This window comes from Citrus sinensis, chromosome 4, assembly GCF_022201045.2.
Source record: "Citrus sinensis cultivar Valencia sweet orange chromosome 4, DVS_A1.0, whole genome shotgun sequence".
Taxonomy (NCBI): Eukaryota; Viridiplantae; Streptophyta; class Magnoliopsida; order Sapindales; family Rutaceae; genus Citrus; species Citrus sinensis.
This window is the reverse complement of record NC_068559.1, coordinates 23,964,530-23,986,471: the sequence shown is the minus strand read 5'-3', so window position 1 is coordinate 23,986,471 and position 21,942 is coordinate 23,964,530. Positions and strand designations below refer to the sequence as shown.

The window sequence follows — 21,942 nt, the reverse complement described above, 5'->3', positions numbered from 1 at the left end:
CAGACAATGCACATTGATGAATATTTAATTTTTTTGGCAATCATGACTGAAAACTACCCAACCAATTTGATTATTCGGCTCATTTATTTCTTAAGAAATGTATATTATTTAGTATTAATGAATAATAAATTTTAGACACAGAAGTCTAAAACTACCACAGACGTACAAAGACCAAAAGAGCTCTGTTGCCAGGTTATAAATAGACTCGACTTTTGTCATATCAGTATGCATAGCAACACCATGAAACTACTTTCGTCTTTCATTATTTTCATTTTCCCCCTGGTTTTTCCTTGTGTCATCTTATCTTCCAAAAGCTATCAGCAGCTTCAGCTTCCCGGGGTGGTTGGTCCCGAAAGCCTTGCTTTCGACTGCAATGGGGAAGGACCGTACGTCGGTGTTTCCGACGGTAGAATCCTTAAATGGAAAGCTGCGAACTCTGGTTGGACTGAGTTTGCTACGACGGCCCCTCACAGGTAATCAACTAAGAATATGCAGCATAATGCATGCATACACGTTAATGCATTCAGATCCCACCCTCTAATTACTATTTGGGAAGAAACCATGCAATTGCATGCCAGTATCTGATTTTTAAGATTTTCTAAAAAAGGAAATCAATAAAATGAAATATGTGTGTGTAGATACAAACATACGCTTGTGTTTGTAGGGCCTCGTACTTACCGTTAATAAAATTTGAACACGGTAGGTATAATAGTAATAAACTTGTATTGATTTTAATCTGTATGTCCTCAGGTTTTTAATGATATCAGCATCAGCATTAATTGACCGGACTATGTTTTGACCTACTGCAGACATCCTCTATTGAATTGAACTCTACTGAACTCGCTTTTAATCTGAGCTCTCCTAAACTTTTAACAATTAATCTTATGCCACTTATCTTTTAATGTTAATATATGATTAAAATTTAATTAATTTTATTTTTTAATTTATTTACCGTTAGTTACATGAGAAAATTTTGTTTAAAAAAAGAAGGGTCTGAGAATTTTAGATCTCTCCCTAAAACCACATTGACATGCTTTAGCCTTTTCTTATCATCATTGTCAATTTTATTTTGAGAATTTCGTCGAAAAACAAACTGGCTTCGGAAAATAGCACTAAAAAGGGTCTAAATCTCTAGTGTTTTATTGAAAAATTCAGTTAACTTATTATTTGGAATTTATTTGGTTAGGGCAAGGGAAATATGTGATGGCTCAACGAATACAACTTTGGAACCGTTGTGTGGGAGGCCATTAGGGATCAAATTCAATCCTGTAACTTGCGATCTATATATTGCAGATGCGTACTTTGGGTTGATGGTGGTCGGTCCAAATGGTGGTCAGGCTCAACAACTTGCTTCTTCAGCCGGAGGAATCCCTTTTCGTTTCACAAACGACTTGGACATCGATCCCAACACAGGAATAGTCTATTTTACCGACAGCAGCATTTATTTCCAAAGAAGGTCGCTTTCCTTTCTTAATGGTTGTTGATGCTTATCCTTAAATTATTTTCTACACTAATTTTGTAGGCTACAGGATCCCCTATCTTATATGTAAGTTAAGATACACTACTCACATAAATAGTATATACTATTTATAGATAGGAATTGCCTATTCTTTTTATGTATATATTGACTTCACTTCCAAAGAAGTGTCAAATTCTCCCAGAAGTACGTTTGTGGCTAATGATCCAGTACTTGACCACAAATTTATTACTTAGCCAAAATAACTTCCTTCTAAAAAAAGGTAATTGGTGGCAACACTATTTCGTTACAAAACGTTGTCATATTTAGCCATAAATGTTTTCAACCATAAAAATAGAGACAGATATTTTGACTTCAATGATAAGCAATAAGACTTGCGCAATGAACTCTTACCAAAAATATATGGTGACTATGCTAAATTATCATTTTTCTTATAGTAGTTTCAGTAGCATTTTGTAATAAAAAACAGTAATTTTCTTTTTTTTTTTGGGCTAAAAGTATTGTTATTCTGAATATAATTGCATGGTAAATTAATATTTTTGCACAAATGTTGTGTAGGCAATATTTTATGTCGATTGCTACCGGAGATAGAAGTGGGAGGTTATTGAAATATGATCCACTCAAGAAGAACGTGACAGTAATGTATAACGGCTTATCATTTCCGAATGGTGTTGCACTAAGCAATAATAACTCGTTCCTCCTACTTGCTGAGTCAGCCACACTGAAGATTTTACGGTTTTGGCTTCAAGGTGAAAGAACTACATACACTCCGCAGCTTTTTGCTGAGATGCCGAGATTTCCTGACAACATCAAGAGTGACAGCAAGGGAGAATTTTGGATTGCAATGAACTCTGCGAGGGGAAAGATTGAAAGCAATAAGAAGACGGCTTTCTGTGAAGAAACTGCGAAGCCATGGTTTCTAAGAGACCCTGTTGGGGTTAAGTTTGATGTGAATGGTAATGTTGTGGATGTGTTGGATGGAAACGAAGGAAATACACTCAATTCTGTCAGTGAAGTTCAAGAATACGGTGGATATTTGTACACGGGATCTTCTGTGCAGCCTTATGTTGTCGTAATAAAGGCCTAGTCTAGTCTTTGCTATTTCCTCAGAAGATTTTCTGTCTTGCCATCCCCTCTTGTTTGGTTAAAAACACAAATTAATTAATTAGTAAGCAAACTCTAAATACATATTTTTGTTTGATTTTCAAGTATTAATATAAATATTCTGATAATCTCTTTCGATAAATCAAGAGATTTATGTGGTGAATTTGTTTTTTATTTATTTTAATTCGTAACCACCTCTTTGTTTGGTAATAAACAAGCATGTGGGTTATCTGTCTGTCTACTATAAGAAGAAGATCAATAGAACTTGGGTCTCAAATTTAGATTTTATTTACCTTCTTCCATTTTAATATTAGATTCGGAATTTGAAATACAATTTTGAAGAAGCAGATTCAGTTCATTGAAGGTCCCAACGTCCAATTTTGTTGCCAAGTCCGTAAAAGAGCCATCCAAGAGTGGCAACTTGTACATATTCTAAACTATATATACACATGCACACATGTTTCTAATTAACGATGTCTGGCCATAGTAAAGTAAAGAATGAGTTATAAGATAAATGAAAATTTAGATTTTAAAATATTACATGATAAAATATATTATTTTAAAATTTGTGTTTTTTTCTTCTCTGTTACTTTATCCTTAACTTTAATGTAATTAGAAATTTTTTATTAAAATATTTCTAATATATACATATGTAATAACTCTCTGATATAGACATTCTCATTTTAAGAAAGTGAGATATACTGACTCTCTATATATATAATTTAGTTTTTTTTTTATAGCATTTCAATAAGCAACAGGGAATAAAATGTTAAAAACTAAATAAACACGTCCCCACCGTTGAAACTAATTTTTCATGTACGTTACAACTGTCGTAAGGTACCTATCAGATTGTATCCATTTTTGACACTTTGAATTGCGATTACTTATTAATTCCCAAGTTCCACACTGTCGTATAATAATAAAACGCAAGTGGGGTGGGTGGGTGGGGAAGACACACTCAAGACTTCAGGGAACAGAGCACATTGATGTGTGTGCAAGTCCAACTGTAACACCGCATTCACACTTTTTATTTGTCCCTACAAATTGGATTACCAACACACATCCATCCGATCCGACAACACTGCATCTTCTAAATCATCAAGGAGAAGTCGGAAATGGCTTACGAATTCAAATTCTAGTTATGGCAATTCTTCACTCTTTTCTTTCCTCGTTTCCAAATAAAACTTCAATCTCAAAATGTAACAATAAACTTTTATGTCTTACAAAAATAATTCATTAAATCATTATGCCGTCCATTTGTGAATTGGATGGAATAGCCTGTTATGGTGCTGAAATTTCTAGAAGTTTATCGACAAAAGCTGGTTAACAAATTTATTTTCTCCCTAGTTCTAAGATGAAGAATATATTCAAATATTTGGTCAATTGTAGAGAAAAATAGCTATTAAAGAACCATAGTCAAAGTCTTGGCACATAAGTCAAGGCCGAAGTGGTGGGCTGATGCCCTCACAAGCAGCGGTTCTAGCTTCTACAAAACTTTTGTGGGGGCTAGATGTTCTTAATATGTAAAAATCCTCCTTTGCGATGGACATTCCTCTTCTGTGAGGAGTTATTTGTCTAGGCATGTACTTCACAGAATTCAATGTAACAATATAAGCCTGGACATCCCTCCTCTGTGAGGAGTTATTTGTCTGGGCATGTACTTCACAGAATTTAAGTCACAATCATGTATATTTAATTGTAATTATCAGTATAATATATCTACTATAATAGTAGTTGTTGTAAATATCTGTGTAATGTAGTACTACGATGTTTAATCAGTATTAAAAAAAAAAGTTAAGTGCCCTCGGACAATGACATGTCAACTCCAAGTTCCAGTAATAATAATAATATAAAAATAAAACCCTTGACGTGTTTCGTGGGTTGCCGCGTCGCTGGGTCCAATTGGAGCTCGCCGCTAAACAAAGCACGAGCGTAACTTACCAAGCATGTATAAATAAATAAATATTATGGATACAGTATGTAAATTGATTTTATTTTTTGTATTGAAAATATTTTTTATGTTAAAAATAAGAAACTTATGAATCACGAGAAAAATGACAGATTATCATCAGACTAAATAAATAAATAAATATATCTATATATATATATATATGTGTGTGTGTAGAATGGTATTGTATTGAGGACATTAAAAAGAAAAAAATTAATAATATTAGACACTTTAATAATTGAGCCTTAACTTAAATTCTAATAATGAAATTTGTTGATGATTCTCGTAACATTTGAGTCTATTGCTCAAACAAAATGCTTTCTTTTTTTCTTTTTTGACCAAATAAGCATTGAAATTTCGAAGAAGGTCTGATTTCCTAGAAAATGACGACTGAAGAAGTTAAAAAGAATATGCCTAGGGGCTAAAAAGGAGTAGAAAAACAAAAAAAAAAATTGAAATTTCGAAGAAGGTTGGATGTCCTAGAAAATGACAACTGAAGAAATTAAAAAGAATATGCCTAGGAGCTAAAAAGATGTAGAAAAAAAAAAAAAAAGAGAGAGAGAGAGATTTGTGCTGTAAAAGGAATCCACAGTCTCAAAGTTTGATGCTTAACTCGAGAGTTATTTCTATTTTCAACATTTTTAATTAAATGAAAAAGTAGCTTAATCATAATAATATTCTCGCAAAAAGTGCACCTTTCTCTCTTTTTATCAAATTAAAGTTTTTTACTAAAGCTGTGTGACAGTCAATAAAAAGAAGAGAAATTCTTCACTGGCAGATCATAAACGGTGCCGTTTCAAGCGAAAAAATGGGGGAGAAATTTTTTATTTAGGGCGGGAGATAAAAGCAGCTGTTTATTTATTTATTTATTTTCCAATCACGAAATCTGTGACTCTCTCTCTCCCCGGATCTATTCATTTCTAACAGGTATCTTTGTGTCTTCTTTTTTAAAATTATTAATTTTCTAAATTTTTCTTCCTACTGAGCTCTGGCATTTCGTTTTCAGATCCACTCCATTTACGATTTGTATTCTACTTTTACTTTTTTTTTTTGGTTGAAATTCTGAATAATTAAAATGCATGATTTTTGGCGATTCATCATTTAATCTGGTATATTTATGTTGATTTATGTCGAATAATTTCTCCATTAACGATCAGCAGGTTAAAATCAGTGAGAGTCACAAAAAGTATATCATTAAAAAGAAAAAAGGGGGAAAGAATGGGATACATAGGAGCTCATGGAGTAGCGGCGTTGCAAAGATACAAATACAGTGGAGTCGATAATTCATATTTGGCCAAATATGTCTTGCAACCTTTTTGGAGCCGTTTCGTCAATTTCTTCCCTCTTTGGATGCCGTAAGTTTTCCATTTAATTTTTCTCTCTTTGTATTTTTTCTTTTTTTTGGGGGGGATAAAAATTGAATTCTTATATTGATTAATTTGTATGTTCTTTTGATTGTGTCTCTGCTGCGGGATCTTCTCCAGACCTAACATGGTAAGATAATTTGTTATTGCTGGCCTTTTTTTTTTTTAAATTAATATTGCTGAAACTATGTTACACGGTTTTTTTTTCCAGATAACGCTTACCGGATTTATATTCTTAGTCATATCAGCAGTGATTGGCTATGTGAGTTGCAATTTCTCTACCTGTTATTTTTTTATTGATAATTTATGTTGGAGTATAATTTGCAATTTGAAAGTCTTTATTATCACAAGTGATATTAAATAACTAGTTGTGGTTAGATTCTGCTTTGTTAATTTCCATATTTAAATTTGTTTTTCAGATATATTCGCCTTGTTTGGATACAGCTCCACCTAGATGGGTTCATTTTGCACATGGCTTGCTTCTATTTTTATATCAGGTTCCGTTCTACAACCAAAATGCAACTTTGTCAGGTCCTTCTTTTCTTCTGTTTGTTTTACTGCATTCTAGTACTTTTAGCTGTGGCTCTTTTTGACCTTTCACTAATTACGTGCTAGACTTTTGATGCTGTTGATGGGAAGCAAGCACGACGGACAAATTCTTCCAGTCCACTGGGTGAACTTTTTGACCATGGTATTTGCTCATTCATGTCTTTTGCCTGATATTTACAACTTGATAATTAGTAGTCGATGTTGATCAAATATATTTCTTGTTTCCCATGTTGCAGGTTGTGATGCGCTAGCCTGTGCGGTATGAATATACCTTGTTCTGTTCTTTTGTAATTCTGATCACTACAATGCCTTTGATATGTTTTGGTGCTTTCAGTTTGAAGCCATGGCTTTTGGAAGCACTGCTATGTGTGGAAGAGATACTTTCTGGTTCTGGGTAATTTCAGCTGTTCCATTTTTTGGAGCAACATGGGAACAGTAAGTGGTGCGAAACATACTATTTTTTATTTTGTACACACTGAATAAAATCAGCACTAAGTATGTAAAGCTAGGAAGTCACTCAACGCCAATTGAAGGATGGTTGCTCTTTGACCCCTTTAGGATGAATATCATTTATGATTATTGAGGCCTTTCTTTTGTTTCTGCATTCTTTATATGTATGACATAGAGATTGATTGATGTTTCCAATAATTTTTTTTTTGGTATAAGTCTCAATTTCATTTTTTCTTTTTTGGTGTCAGTAATATTGATAATTCTTTTTCCAGCTATTTTACCAATACCCTTATTCTTCCGGTGGTCAATGGACCTACTGAGGGTCTTATGCTGATCTATGTGGGCCATTTCTTTACAGCTATAGTTGGTATGCTCCTTTTTGCACTTAAAAGAATGTACCTTACTGATTTTTATTTTATGCTTCCAGTTCTTATCTTTTCTATATTCTCCTGTGATAGTAACTTGAGTCTCTTTTCTTAGGTGCTGAGTGGTGGGCGCAAAATTTTGGGAATTCTATGCCCTTCTTGAGTTGGGTGCCATTTATTAATGGTAAGCTCCATTATTAGAGCAGATGATTAATATTCTTTACTCTGAAGCTGATAAGCTATATGTCAGAAAAATGGAACTCTGAATTGACAATATGTGTTCAATTATACTGGATATTACTGAATGGAAGAAGACTCATTTTGGCTGTTGCTTATGTACTTTGGACATTCGTTTGTGTGCCATTTTATGAATTGATCAGAGACTGTTTGAAAAAATTGTGAAAATTTTAGATGTAAAATTGCCTTTAGCTTTTTCATACAGTTAACTTTGTGTACTGATGACTGTTGAGCTGATATGTGTCTATGATGTTTGTAAGCTAATCATAAAGCTACTTATTTGGCTATTGATTGTTTCTTGTTCAATGTTGCTTGGATAGTCTTATATCTTGTGCACTGCTAGAACATTGGCCTGAAGTACATTTTCAAGGGATTACAGAGTAAATTTGCTTCAGATTGACTTTCTTATTGTCAATTATGATACTATATGTGTATTGTTCCTGAAGTGGCAGCATGTGTCTTATGTCACGCCCTTAATGTAGCGTGCGGCCTTAAGCGCCAAATCTAGTCTAACTTAGTGCCAAAGTCAGCCTAAAACTCAAAAACCCTAACTTAAGAGTGAAGCACACGCCAAAGAAGTGAGAGGAAGAAGAAAGCACAGAGAATAAACAAAGAAGTGAGAGGAAGAAGAAAGCACAGAGAATAAAATAGAGGTCTTTATACGCACGTTTAAGTAATGCTACTCCTATTAAGTATCCTAATCTAATGAGGAGAATCCATGCTTAGAAGGGAAAACAAAATCTGTGCAGGATTCTCTATAGGAAAGCCTACTCCTAGTCTAATTAGGAAACTATCTGCATCCGAAATATGTACAAAACTCTCTTAAGCAAGCTAGGACACCTAAAGGCCCAAAACAGCCCCTAAACTAAGGTGCTGTTTGTGCGCTTTACAGCCCACAACAATGACACTTACATTGCATGGTAGATTTAGAATTTTTTTTTTTTTGACGCATCAATAGGTGCTTGTTATGATAATTTGACACTTTCTTGATTCCATCTCTTTTTACCCTTATTGCATTTAGTAGTGTACCTGTGCTAGTTATATGTTACACGTTTTCTTACACAGTTTGTTGATGTCGGAATATAAATTATTAAAAGCTTTCCCGATATATATATATTTTTTAATTTTGGATCCTGCTGTTGCCTTGTTTGTACTGGAGATATCATAACATTCCATCTCTGTAAACATTTTGACTTTTGATTGGTGATTCATTAATTTTCTCAAGCCTCTATTATTTCTTAGAAGATGCACTAAGTACTTCTTGATTACTGTTATTTTCTATTTTCCTTTCTTGATTACTGTTATTTTCTTCTTTTTTTTAATAAACTTTTTATTTGTTTTGAACTCCTAAGTATACAAATGGTTTTTCTTTAATGTCCTTTTGACTTAATTTTTGTTTTTCCTTCTTTTAACCTCAGCAATCCCAACAAACAGAGCAGTGTTATATTTAATGATCGCCTTTGGTGTTATCCCTACAGTATACTTCAAGTAAGTGTTTTCTTAATCCTAAAGGGTTCAAATTTAAACTTGGCCTTCACCGTTAACTTTCATGCTGTAATCTTTAATTCTTTTTTCCCCCTCTTCTTGTCCATTCTATTCTAGATTCATGTTCTTGTTGGACTTGTTGCTTTCTCATTCCAATATGAATTTAAACAGATTAAAGCTACTGATCAGGGTATTGAGTTGCTGAACCCACAGTACTGGCATATGCATCTTAGAGCTTAGTTTCCATATTATTGTTGTCTTGGTTCCCCACTTATTCTCAATGTGACCTTCAGTTCATGTCTATATTCTTCATCTATGCTCAAAAAGTTAGCATGGAAGGAACTGTGGAAGATGTTATAACCATCCTTCCATGTGGAAGATGTTATAACCAAGATGTTTTATGCATAGGTTTGTTTTTTATCAGGCCGGAGTTGTAGTTGAACTTCAAACTACCATGTTTTGATTAGGTTTCACATGCATTGTCCTTTAACAGTTTCTTGCATAAGGTCATTGCTTGAACCTCTCTTATGAGTTCTATGTCTGTGATGCAGTGTGTCCAATGTTTATAAGGTTGTTCAGTCAAGAAACGGAAGCATTTTACGGGCATTAGCAATGGTAATTCTTTGTAGCATCATGACACTCAACTCTGCGTTCAAAATATGCTTAACACATCTCGTTTGTCTCTTGACAGCTTTACCCCTTTGTGGTACTCTTGGTAGGAGTGCTTGCTTGGTATGAGTCACCCTGTGCTATCTGTTCTCATGTTTAATTTTGTTCCTAATATTTGCCTTCATGTTTGTTTTTTCCCCCTTATGTAGGGATTATCTTTCTCCGGCTGAAATTATTCGGAAATATCCACATTTCGTTGTTTTGGGAACTGGACTTGCATTTGGGTTCCTCGTGGTAGGATACAATTATTTGTCTTTTTCCTTTCAATTCTCATATCTTTTTTGAATTTCTGATTTAATTTTCATTATTGTAAGTCAAGATTTCATGTAAAACAGATTGTATTATTGCCTCCTTGGGTAGCAATTTGCCATTTCATGGTGTTGGTGAATATTTTACTGATGGTATTATTGGTGTGTGCTAATATAAAAATTAAAAAAAATAATGAAATACAAATAAGTTCTGATGCCAAGCACTCGCAAGTGGGACACTAACTACAGTTGCCAATATCACCCAATTATGTCATCTGCCAATTACTAGGATACTCTTGCCTTTGTATCGGCATTTTGTTTTTCCACCCGCTATCTTTGATCGTAGAATGACTATCAAATGCAAATGTTGCCTATTAAATTTTGTTGTGTGTTTAATTCAAGACAATTGTTTTCCATTTTCTACGTGATTGCTTCTGAAGATGCATGGTAAACATTTTCAGTTTATTCACACTCGTGTACATATCTCACCCACCAAATGTCTTTGCACTGAGCATGTTTTGGATTTGTTTTATAATCTTCTGATCATTTTGTTATTTGGCAACTTGTATATGTATTTCACCCACCATATGCTGCTTGTTGCTAGGTTTCAAGGTTTCTTTTGCTCATGTTGTTTTCTCTTGTGGTGTGGATTTCTAATTTTATCTTGAGCACTTCTGCAACAATCAGTCATATTCTTCATCTGTTTGCTGATGAAATGCTTATTTTCACAGGGAAGAATGATTCTGGCTCACTTGTGTGATGAGCCCAAGGGACTGAAAACTAACATGTGCATGGTATGTAGAATTATCCATTCCAAATAATGTTTGTGAGAATTTTCTAATGAATGTTTGTGACTTCCATTTCTCTGAAGTCAATAAATATTGCGCCTAAGGTTATTTTGCAAGACATTTCAGTTTCATTCGCAACAAATTATACAGTTTTCCCTTTTTTGTTATATTATTCACAATGCAGCAGGATTAACTTGATCGTATATTTACATTTTAGTGATTAGGAAAATGATTTTGTTTACTCAATGTTCCTCCTTGGAAGTGCTTTGATGACACCATACATAATTGTTGAAACGATTCTTGTTTGGAGACTGGATTGCTAAATTTTTCCTGTCATTTGTGCAGTCACTGTTGTATCTTCCATTTGCCGTAGCTAATGCACTTACTGCTAAACTAAATGACGGGTGTGTAAAAGTTTATTTTTCTGAGCTTCCTCGATGACCATTTTGTTTTAGTTTTCTTTTACATTAATAGACACCTTTTGTTCATTGTAGCAGAGATCCTTTAGTTGATGAATTCTGGGTTCTGCTCGGTTACTGTATATTTACAGGTACATGGTCTTATTTGTATCAGTTGTGTTCTTGTTTATAAAATGCAATCTGCACTTTCTGTGAGACATTTTCAAACTCTACTGTGCATTTGCTGCCATATCGACTTTTTGATCTCATTAAATTCCATTTTTGGGGAAGTAGTTTGAATATGAATCTTATAGACAATTTAAGTTTTTGCATAAAATTATGGTTGAGTTTTCACAATTTCTGTGGTCTTCCATTTTGGTTTCAAATAACTATATTTCAGTTCATGGTTAGAGATCTCATAAATAATATGATGTTAAACTTCACTGTGCCTGACATTGCTCTTTTGCTAACTACAGCTGGCCTCTATCTACACTTTGCGACATCAGTTATTCATGAAATTACGACGGCCTTGGGTATTTATTGCTTCAGGTGAGATTGTTATAATAACCAAATTTTATTTCACTAGTCAGAATTTGTACTGTACATTTTTTATGTTTGAGGAGATCTTTGTATTTGCTCATTATATATTCTCGATTAGCTTTACTGCAAAGTTGATTGTTGGAACATTCAACCTATCCTGCATACATTATTAGGCTTTTCTTTCCTTCCCAGGGATTGGACTTTGGTTTCTAATGTTACTCTCTTGTTAAATTACAGGATTACCAGGAAAGAAGCTTGAAAGCTTCTTGATGCTTACATTTGGGTATGTCCTTGTCTTGTTCATGCACTGTAATTATTTCCATTTGCTGTCTGTTTTATTTGTCTTAAGTTTTGATTTCTATCTGATGGTCGAGATCTCAAGATGTATTTCAAATATTTGTTTACTAGATTCAGTTTTTGATTAATGCCAATTTCTTGCCCTATTTTTAATCTTGTTCAGATGGCAAGTTGGAAGCAATGCAGCCAAGCCAGGGACTTGGCATGTCAATTTTGGTTTAGTATCAGTAACAGATTTGTATCTGGACACAGTTTCTGGTCCATCCCTCATTGTTATAGATTATTAATTGAGTTTCAGAAATGGATTAGGAATTGGAGATGAGTAAAAAATACAGAAACATCACTGTGTTAGAATATTATTATTTTATGGATGTGGCTTTGTAAGTGCGAGAGAGCCTGAATGCTGTTAAGGGCATATTTGATGAGTCTTCGTACGTTCTCCTGGTTGTTTCTGGTGGGCAAGGCCACTAGTTAAAGCAAAATTGTTGTTATGAACTATTCTGGACGCTTTCTTACTGCCATTCAACGTATATGAAAGGATTTGCCAGCACCGATATCAGGGAATTTTGGTGAATGCTTCATCATCAGGAAACTAATTCTAACTTAATTGCCAATATAAATTTCTTCTTTCTCGGAGCTAATGATGCTTTTTGGCACGGTGTTGATACTAGTGTTTTCCAGATATAGGTCTAATAATAATATTTTACATAAAATAACTTAGGACCTAGGTCTATTCTTTATAAAAAATGATTTAGGTTTACTTTTTACAAATAACGACCTTGTTAAGAATGATTTAGGAATTTAGAAAATATTTTTAAATAAAACACTCAAACGGTGAGTCTTCAATAAAATGTCAAATGTATGATTAAACTAAAAATTACTTACGTCCATTCTTTACAAAAAAACGATTTAGATTTATTCTTCACAAAAAAATAACTTAGGCATTTAAAAAATATTTTTAAATAAAATGCCTAAAGGGCAAGTTTTCGACAAAGGGCTAAAGGCATGATTCAACAAAAAATGATCTAGTCCATTTTTTATAAAAAATAACCTAGGTTTATTCTTTATAAATAATGACTTAGACACTTAGAAAATATTTCTAAGTAAAAGCACCCGAGCTATTAAGCATTTTATGAAATGCGTATATGGGCAAATATATATTCTATGAAATGAATCTATGAGCAAATACACATTCTATGAAATGCGCCTGCGAATAAATACACATTCTACGAAATACACCTATAGGTAAATATACATTTTACAAAATACGCCTACATGAAAATATATGCATTTTACGGAATGTGCTAGTGGGCCAATAAACATTCTACGGAATGAGTTTACAAACTAACAAACATTCTGCGGAATGCACTTACAAAATAATGTTGCAAAATTAATCATCCTTGTAAAGAACAAATATAAATGCCGAATTTAATCTAAAGTCCATTAAAAGTTAAGGGCCCAAAAATATGATAAATGTCCAAAGATTACTTGCTATGAACAAGTATTGACACATATGAATATATGTTTCTATGCATGGGTTTTGGTTGACACTTGTCACAAGAAAAAGTGCCACATAACTTCTCCAATTGACTCTAAGTTGCCGATATAAAGGCCAAGACCCATCATTTGAAGGTAAGAGAAAAAAGGACATAAAAGGAGTAAAACGAACTATGCTCATCTCACTCCTAAATTTTCTCTCTCTAAAAATTGAGTAAAAAAATCTAATTTAAGCGTCATAGGGTTATCGCTGGCACACCGAACCCCTTTGATAATTGTTTCTTTTTAGAGAACAATTAACCACAAGGAGACATATGATTTGAGACACTTGCTTTAAGCAAAAACTAAGCCATAGAACTTGATTTAGAAGAAAGCCCGAAACACAAATCAATCATTATACATCAAGCAAAAATTTACATCAACAACTTAAAAAACAAAAACCTATCACACTTTGTGTGTACTATAATAGTTTGATTCCCAATTTGGAATATGAATAATTAATATTAACCCAACATAAGGAAAAGTAATTAGTACGAACCCTAACTAAAATGAGATGACAAAAACCTGTTATAAAAACCCGTTACAACTCTACAATTAAGTTGGTGATATTAAATAAACACTAGCAAGGAGCAACAACAATAAAATAAAAAACGCTCTAGCAACAAAAAATGATGAACATAGTTTATTCTCTTGTGCTCTTCTTGATGATTTATTCTAGTTTATTTGACGGCATTCAACTTCAGCTTCCCGGGGGGTTGGTCCTGAAAGCCTTGCTTTCGATTGTGGTGGTGAAGGGCCATATGTTAGTGTTTCTGACGGTAGAAGTCTGAAGTGGCGAGGCTCCAAGCTTGGATGGACACAGTTTGCTACTACTACTCCTTACTGGTAATTATAATTTTCACTATTTATTCTACTCTGTATACTAAAGGCTAAGGGTTATTATGTAAAGTAGTAAATAACTTCTAAGAATTTGAAAAAGAATCCTATTAGATAGATGTCGGTAATAATTTTCTAAATAATTTCTAAGGAAGATATTCTCTGAAAATAGTTTTGACTTTTGAGTTGTAATCATACAATGTATAATATTGTTATTGTACATGGCACTGAAATTACGTGATAAGAATTTACATAGAAAATTCTAAATGAAGCATGTAGCATGCTTTAATCTTGTAGCTATGAGTGATGCAAAATATATGTTCATGTGTATGTGTATGAACTTTTTTTTCTTTAATTCCAACTAAATCTGATATTGAGGCATCTTTAAGTTGAGTGTTAGTACATGAATTTGGACAATATAATCTGCAACATATATATACATACATATACATATACATACATATATGTATATAATTATTTTCTGGTAAGAGATTTTAAAGTGCATGAAAGTTTTAAAACTGCACGGTTTTAAAGACTTACAGTTTTAAGCTCTTAAAACCATGTTGTTTTAAAGTTTTCCCGTACTTTTCTGCACTTTAAAATTTCGAACTGAAACATTTCTAATATATATATACTCTTTAAATGTTGGCCTGAATTAACTATAGCAAAGACTAACGAGGAATTCAGAAACACAATAGTTTTTACCACTCATAGTGATCATTTTATTTGGAATAGTAATATGCCTATGCATATGGTGCTTTGTTTTTAACAATAAAAAGTTGTTTATGGAAAGCTCGTATTATCATGAAATTTGTGGAATCTGTCTATTTGATTAGGCGTCTGAGGAGATTATGCGATGGCTCAACAAGTCCCAGGTTGGAACCCTGGTGTGGGAGGCCATTGGGCATCGAATTCAGTCCTGTGACATGCGATCTATACATAGCAGATGCATACTTTGGGCTGCCGAAGGTCGGGCCTAACTGGTCCAGCACAGCTACTTGCTTCTTCCGCTGAAGGAATACCTTTTCGATTCACAAACGCCTTGGATATCGATCCTAGTACTGGAGTCGTTTATTTTACTGACAGTAGCATGTATTTTCAAAGAAGGATATTTTCTTTTCTTAATTCTTGTTCATCAATTCTAGATTAACATTTTACAATGCTTACACCAAATTACTATTCTTGTAGGCAATATTCTTCTGTAATCGATAACGGAGACAGAAGCGGGAGGTTACTTGAAGTATGATCCACACAGCAATGAGGTGACAATCATATACAGAGGTTTGGCATTTCCAAATGGAGTTGCCCTAATCAAGGACAAGACGTTCCTCTTAGTGGCTGAATCCATCCCAATGCGAGTTCTGAGGTTTTGGCTCCATGACCATAGAGCTATGTGCCCTCCACAACCTTTTGCTCAGCTCCAAAAATTTCCGGACAACATTGAGGCAGACAGCAAAGGAGAATTCTGGGTTGCATAATAAAATTTATTTTTATTGTTAAAGTATGAGCTTAAAACTGATTTCCAGAAGATCAACCGTCATGTCAGTTTGTGGTCATGTTGGTATACGACATGTCAGCCGAAAGGATACAAGCCTGTATGACAAATTTTGGTCGTCAGCCAAAGCTTTAAGAGAAGCACGTAAATGTCACGTGCTTCCACTTACTCTGAACGGCATGAAAGAATGTCGTTTTCGGGCTTGCTGTTAGTGTGAATTCAACACGTGTCCTAGAAGCTGTTAAAGGTCAGTTACAACAGGCGGGAAAATTCTGGGTTTGTTAGCCAACAAACCCAGGTTACAGCTGGTTGACAAGGGATCTTCTTGAGAGTCTTCTAGCTAGTATAAGTAGTCTTTGAGACTCAGAAATCATATAGCGTATCACTTGTAACTTTGTCTCTAAGCTTGTAACTTGTTATTGGTTAATGGCAAAAGGCTGTTGCTCTGTTCTTCAGTGGATGTAGGCTTTCTCAGTCGAACCACTTATATCTGTTGTTCTTTACATATTGTTTCTGGTGATTTGTTTGAGTGATTTGATTAAACCATTCTTAGTTCTTGATTAGAGAGTTCAGCTAATCCTGGAGATTCTTGATTGGGTATGTAAATCTGGTCTAGGTTCAACAAATTGGTATTAGAGCTTATATCTCTGATCTTTGATCCAAGAAATGGGAACCTCTAAATTTGAGGTAGAAAAATTCACTGAAGAAAACGACTTTCATCTATGGCGGCTCAAGATGAGAGCTCTGTTGGTTCATCAGGGGCTGGTGGAGACTTTGGGTGATCCAAGATCTGAAAAGAAACCCAGCAAGCTTTCTGATGAAGAAATGCGAGATGCTTTAGATAAAGCTCATAGCACACTAATCTTGAGTCTGGGAGATGGAGTTCTCAGGGAAGTGGGAGACCAAACTACTGCTGCAGGCCTCTGGAAAAAACTTGAAGATCTATATACCAAGAAGTCTCTAACCAAAAGACTTTGTACCAAAAAGAGGCTGTATACTTTGCAAATGGAGGAAGGAAGCTCCCTGACAACTCACATTGATAACTTTAACAGAATTATCTTGGATCTTGAAGATATCAATGTAAGTCTTGAGGATGAAGACAAGGCAATAATCTTGTTATCATCTCTCCCACCATCATATGAACACTTTGTAGATACACTGCTTTATGGAAGGCAGTCAATATCAATGGTTGATGTAAAGGATTCTCTCAGCTCTAAAGAAGTCACAAAGAAGGCAGAAACAAAAGCTGGGGAAGGTCTGATGGCAAGAGGAAGACCTGAGAAGAAAGATTACAACAAAGGGAAGAAAATAGACAAGTCAAAGTCCAAGAATAAAAATCTGAAATGCTTTCACTGTCACAAGGAAGGGCATTTTAAGAGGGACTGCCCAGATAGAAAGAACAAGGGAAATGAAGGGCATGGGAAGAATGGTGATGCTGCTGTTGCATCAGAAGATGAAGGCTATGACTCAGCTGGTGTCCTTTTGGCTTCTGAAACTCAGACAAACAGTAAGTGGATTCTTGATTCTGGATGTTCATATCACATGTGCCCTGATCAAAATCTTTTTACTACTTATAATGCTTTTAATGAAGGTGAGGTTCTGATGGGGAATAACACAATGTGTAAGGTTGTTGGATTAGGAACCATTAGATTTAAGATATTTGATGGGATGATTAGGGAGCTAAGAGATGTGAGGCATATTCCTGATCTAAAAAGGAATTTAATATCTCTAGGCACTCTAGATCAAATTGGATGCTCCATTAAGGTTGAATCTGGAGTAATGAAGGTTGTTAGAGGGTCTATAGTAATTATGAAAGGGAATAAGCAAAATGGCTTATATGTGCTTCAAGGCACTGCTGTAACTGTGGATGTTAGTATCTCAGCAAGTCTGGGTTTGGATAAAACTCTCATATGGCATCTAAGGTTAGGACATATGAGTGAAAATGGGCTAAAAATTCTAGAAAAACAGGGAGTCTTAGGGGATGATAAGTTGGGGTCTTTGGAGTTCTGTGAGGTATGTGTCCTAGGCAAGTCCTCAAGAACTAGTTTCAAAACTGCAGTGCATAACACAAAAGGGACCCTAGATTACATCCATTCAGATCTGTGGGGACCATCACAGACTGTCTCTCTAGGTGGAGCAAAATACTTTCTCTCTTTTATAGATGATTACTCGAGGGTGGTATGGGTTTATGTCTTGAAAGGTAAGGATGAAGTCTTCGACATGTTCAAACAATGGAAAGCATTGGTGGAAACTCAGAGTGGTAGGAAGATTAAGAGACTGAGGACTGATAATGGGCTTGAATTCTGCAACAAACAGTTTGATGATTTCTGCAAACTCAATGGCATAGCAAGACACAAAACAGTGAGTTACACTCCACAGCAGAATAGTCTAGCAGAAAGAATGAATAGGACTTTGATGGATAAAGTCAGATGTTTACTGATCCATTCAAAGCTTCCTCAAACACTGTGGGTTGAAACTTTAATGACAGCATGTCATCTAGTGAATAGAAGTCCATCCAGTGCCCTAAACTTCAAGACACCAGTAGAGATGTGGTCAGGAAGGGCAGCAAATTATTCAAATCTTAAGATTTTTGGTTGTCCAGCTTATGCACATGTCAAGCAAGGGAAGCTGGAGCCAAGAGCACTGAAATGTGTATTCCTGGGTTATCCTGAAGGTGTCAAAGGTTATAAACTCTGGTGCACTGAAATGAAGCCACCAAAGTGCATAGTCAGCCGAGATGTAGTCTTCAATGAGTCAGAGATGTTAATGAAAGGACATCAAAAGGATCCTGCTAAACCAAAAGGAGGACTTGACTCACAGGGACAACATTTGAAGGTGGAGTTTAAAGGAAAATCAGCTCTGGACTACCATGATGAAGCTGAAGACATGGAGAGAGAAGATGCTGAAGATATCAGTGAAGCTTCTGGAACTCATACAGATATTCAAGACTATCAACTGGCAAGAGACAGACAAATGAGAGTTATCAAAACACCTAAGAGGTTTGCATATGCAGATTTGATTGCATATGCACTAACAGCAGCCCATGAACTAGACAATGATGAGCCCAAAACCTACAGAGAAGCTGTTTCAGGAAATGATGCAGATAAATGGATAAAAGCTATGAAGGATGAAATGGAGTCATTACACAAAAATAACACCTGGAAGCTTGTAAAAAGGCCAGAAAACAAAAGGATAGTAGGCTGTAAATGGGTTTACAAGGTCAAGCAGGGTATACCAGGGGTTGAATCCATGAGATATAAAGCTAGGCTAGTTGCCAAAGGCTACACACAGAGAGAGGGGATTGATTTCACAGAAGTCTACTCACCTGTAGTTAGACATACCTCAATAAGAATGATCCTAGCTCTGGTTGCAGTTCATAACATGCATCTTGAACAGATGGATGTTAAGACTGCATTTTTACATGGTGAGCTTGAAGAACAAATAATAATGTCTCAACCTGAAGGCTTTGAAGACCAGTCAAGTGGTGATTGGGTATGCCTTCTGAAGAAATCACTTTATGGCCTCAAGCAGTCCCCAAGACAGTGGTATCTCAGGTTTGACAGCTTTATGATGAAACTTTGTTTTCAAAGGTGTAATCTAGACTGCTGTGTTTATTACAAAGAAATATCAGGGGATATGGTTTATCTGATTCTGTATGTGGATGACATGCTCATTGCCAGTAAAAGCATGGAACATATAAACTTTCTGAAACAACAACTCAAAGGTGAATTTGAGATGAAGGATCTGGGACCAGCTAAAAAGATACTTGGAATGCAGCTGATCAGAGACTGGAAATCTGGCACTTTGTTTCTTACACAGGAGGAATATATCAGGAAAGTACTTGATAAGTTTGACATGACTACTGCCAAACCAGTGCAAACACCATTACCAGCTCACTTTAGATTATCAGAACAGCAGTGCCCAACAGCTGATACTGACAAGTCTGAAATGATAAAGATACCTTATGCAAGTGCTGTAGGCTGCTTAATGTATGCCATGGTGCTCACCAGACCTGATATAGCACATGCAGTCAGTGTGGTCAGTAGGTATATGTCCAATCCTGGAAAAGAACATTGGAAGGCTGTAAAATGGATACTCAGGTATCTAAGAGGAACTTCTGGGCATGGTCTGATATATGGGGGACAGTGAAGAGATAACAGTTTAATTGTGGGATATGTGGATGCTGATTATGCAGGGGACCTGGATAGAAGGAGGTCTTTAACTGGGTATCTGTTCACATTCAACAACTGCACAATAAACTGGAAATCACAGCTACAGAGTGTAGTGGCTTTGTCCACAACTGAAGCCGAGTACACAGCTGCTGCTGAAGCCATAAAAGAGGCAATATGGCTGAAAGGTATGTTGAAGGAGCTTGGAGTCAATCAGAGGTCTGTGGTGGTACATTGTGATAGCCAAAGTGCTATATGTCTAAGCAAGAACCAAACTCACCATGAAAGAACCAAACACATTGACATTAAGGTACACTTCATCAGGCTGGAAGTGTCAAAAGCAACTGTGATGCTTCAGAAAATCCATACAGATGACAACGTTGCAGATATGTTGACTAAAGCTGTTCCAGGAGCTAAATTCAAATTCTGTTTGGATTTGGCTGGCATCTGTGATAACTAAAATACAGATGGTGGGAGAGAAGAGTAGCAGGTCATGAGAGTTTCAAGCTCAAGGTGGAGAATGTTAAAGTATGAGCTTAAAACTGATTTCCAGAAGATCAACCGTCATGTCAGTTTGTGGTCATGTTGGTATACGACATGTCAGCCGAAAGGATACAAGCCTGTATGACAAATTTTGGTCGTCAGCCAAAGCTTTAAGAGAAGCACGTAAATGTCACGTGCTTCCACTTACTCTGAACGGCATGAAAGAATGTCGTTTTCGGGCTTGCTGTTAGTGTGAATTCAACACGTGTCCTAGAAGCTGTTAAAGGTCAGTTACAACAGGCGGGAAAATTCTGGGTTTGTTAGCCAACAAACCCAGGTTACAGCTGGTTGACAGGGGATCTTCTTGAGAGTCTTCTAGCTAGTATAAGTAGTCTTTGAGACTCAGAAATCATATAGCGTATCACTTGTAACTTTGTCTCTAAGCTTGTAACTTGTTCTTGGTTAATGGCAAAAGGCTGTTGCTCTGTTCTTCAGTGGATGTAGGCTTTCTCAGCCGAACCACTTATATCTGTTGTTCTTTACATATTGTTTCTAGTGATTTGTTTGAGTGATTTGATTAAACCATTCTTAGTTCTTGATTAGAGAGTTCAGCTAATCCTGGAGATTCTTGATTGGGTATGTAAATCTGGTCTAGGTTTAACATTTATTTATTTATTGTGCCTAGTTTGTAGTTTATTTTTTGCATAATAAAATTTATTTTTTCTTTCTTCCTGCTTAATTTTATCATCCATATGGTGCCATACTTATTAACAATCCAATCAACTGCAATGTTTTTTAATAAGCTCAATTGTACGTTTTGTTATTATGTCAATGCTAATGCCGAAAATAGTGTCTAAGTTGTTGACTAGGCTTGTGGATAAGTGATCCTGTTGTATCTTTCAGAAAAATTTTCAAGAAGTTAGGCCTTAAGACAGTGATTGTACAAGCTGCATAGCTTTTGACTTGGTATCACAGGCGAGTGGTAATCGTACCGTGTGGCATGAAAATGCAAGCAAGTGGTGTGCTGTATCAATGTGAGACATAATCATGAAAGACCAAAACGCACCATTTAACAAAATCTATTTAATTAATACAGCAACTATACGGCAACTAATCATATTGATATTAGCATATTAATGGTCTCTGTCCACTGGGCATGGCAATATGGCATCCAGCACACAGGTTACAATTACTTAATTTCAAATATTTCTTCAAGGCCAACACTTTACCAAACTCTTTCATTCTCATTAAATTCTTTCCTTTGATTAATTTAATTACCACCCTCCCTAGGAATAGAAAACAATTCTTTTCGGCCGATACATATACTTTCTGCGGTGGCTTTATCATTAAGTTTGCATAAGACATGCCTTTACTTTATTTTGCTTCTATGTTGATGGAGGGCAAACACAAACTTGTTAGCTACTACTTTCCCTTTTTTTTCCGGCTTGAACATTTACTAAATCAAGAGGAGAGGAGAATGTGACCAAAATACACAAAGCAAGA

At 35.3% G+C, this 21,942-nt stretch overlaps 3 protein-coding genes across 6 annotated transcripts; all 3 read left to right on the top strand.

The window, feature by feature from the left end:
• The first annotated feature begins 217 nt into the window (after nt 1-217).
• On the top strand, nt 218-2,744 carry LOC102618725 (protein STRICTOSIDINE SYNTHASE-LIKE 10-like). 2 transcript variants are annotated; one of them, XM_025100568.2, is made up of 3 exons: nt 218-473; nt 1,294-1,456; nt 2,036-2,744. In XM_025100568.2, exons 1-3 carry the CDS (start codon nt 374-376, stop codon nt 2,562-2,564), a joined length of 792 nt encoding a protein of 263 aa, XP_024956336.1. In that variant the 5' UTR covers nt 218-373; the 3' UTR covers nt 2,565-2,744. The 2 variants fall into 2 exon arrangements, with proteins under 2 accessions (XP_024956336.1, XP_006484567.2); XM_006484504.3 differs by having other exon boundaries at nt 1,187-1,456.
• A 2,347-nt stretch (nt 2,745-5,091) lies between these two features.
• On the top strand, nt 5,092-12,473 carry LOC102609117 (choline/ethanolaminephosphotransferase 1). Of its 3 annotated transcripts, XM_006484301.4 has the most exons (20): nt 5,092-5,456; nt 5,690-5,884; nt 6,014-6,023; nt 6,105-6,155; nt 6,313-6,390; nt 6,509-6,584; nt 6,679-6,701; nt 6,777-6,877; nt 7,165-7,259; nt 7,373-7,441; nt 8,913-8,982; nt 9,531-9,594; nt 9,671-9,711; nt 9,798-9,882; nt 10,628-10,690; nt 11,030-11,088; nt 11,182-11,234; nt 11,559-11,631; nt 11,860-11,905; nt 12,083-12,473. In XM_006484301.4, exons 2-19 carry the CDS (start codon nt 5,748-5,750, stop codon nt 11,879-11,881), a joined length of 1,170 nt encoding a protein of 389 aa, XP_006484364.1. In that variant the 5' UTR covers nt 5,092-5,456; nt 5,690-5,747; the 3' UTR covers nt 11,882-11,905; nt 12,083-12,473. The 3 variants fall into 3 exon arrangements, with proteins under 3 accessions (XP_006484364.1, XP_006484365.2, XP_024957152.1); XM_006484302.4 differs by lacking the exons at nt 5,092-5,456; nt 5,690-5,884 and having other exon boundaries at nt 6,000-6,023; XM_025101384.2 differs by lacking the exons at nt 5,092-5,456; nt 5,690-5,884; nt 6,014-6,023; nt 6,105-6,155 and having other exon boundaries at nt 6,332-6,424.
• Nucleotides 12,474-13,064: 591 nt separating this feature from the next.
• LOC112498832 (protein STRICTOSIDINE SYNTHASE-LIKE 10-like) lies at nt 13,065-15,762 on the top strand. The gene is made up of 3 exons (XM_052439926.1): nt 13,065-13,068; nt 14,160-14,301; nt 15,072-15,762. Exons 1-3 carry the CDS (start codon nt 13,065-13,067, stop codon nt 15,304-15,306), a joined length of 381 nt encoding a protein of 126 aa, XP_052295886.1. The 3' UTR covers nt 15,307-15,762.
• The last annotated feature ends 6,180 nt before the right edge of the window (nt 15,763-21,942 follow it).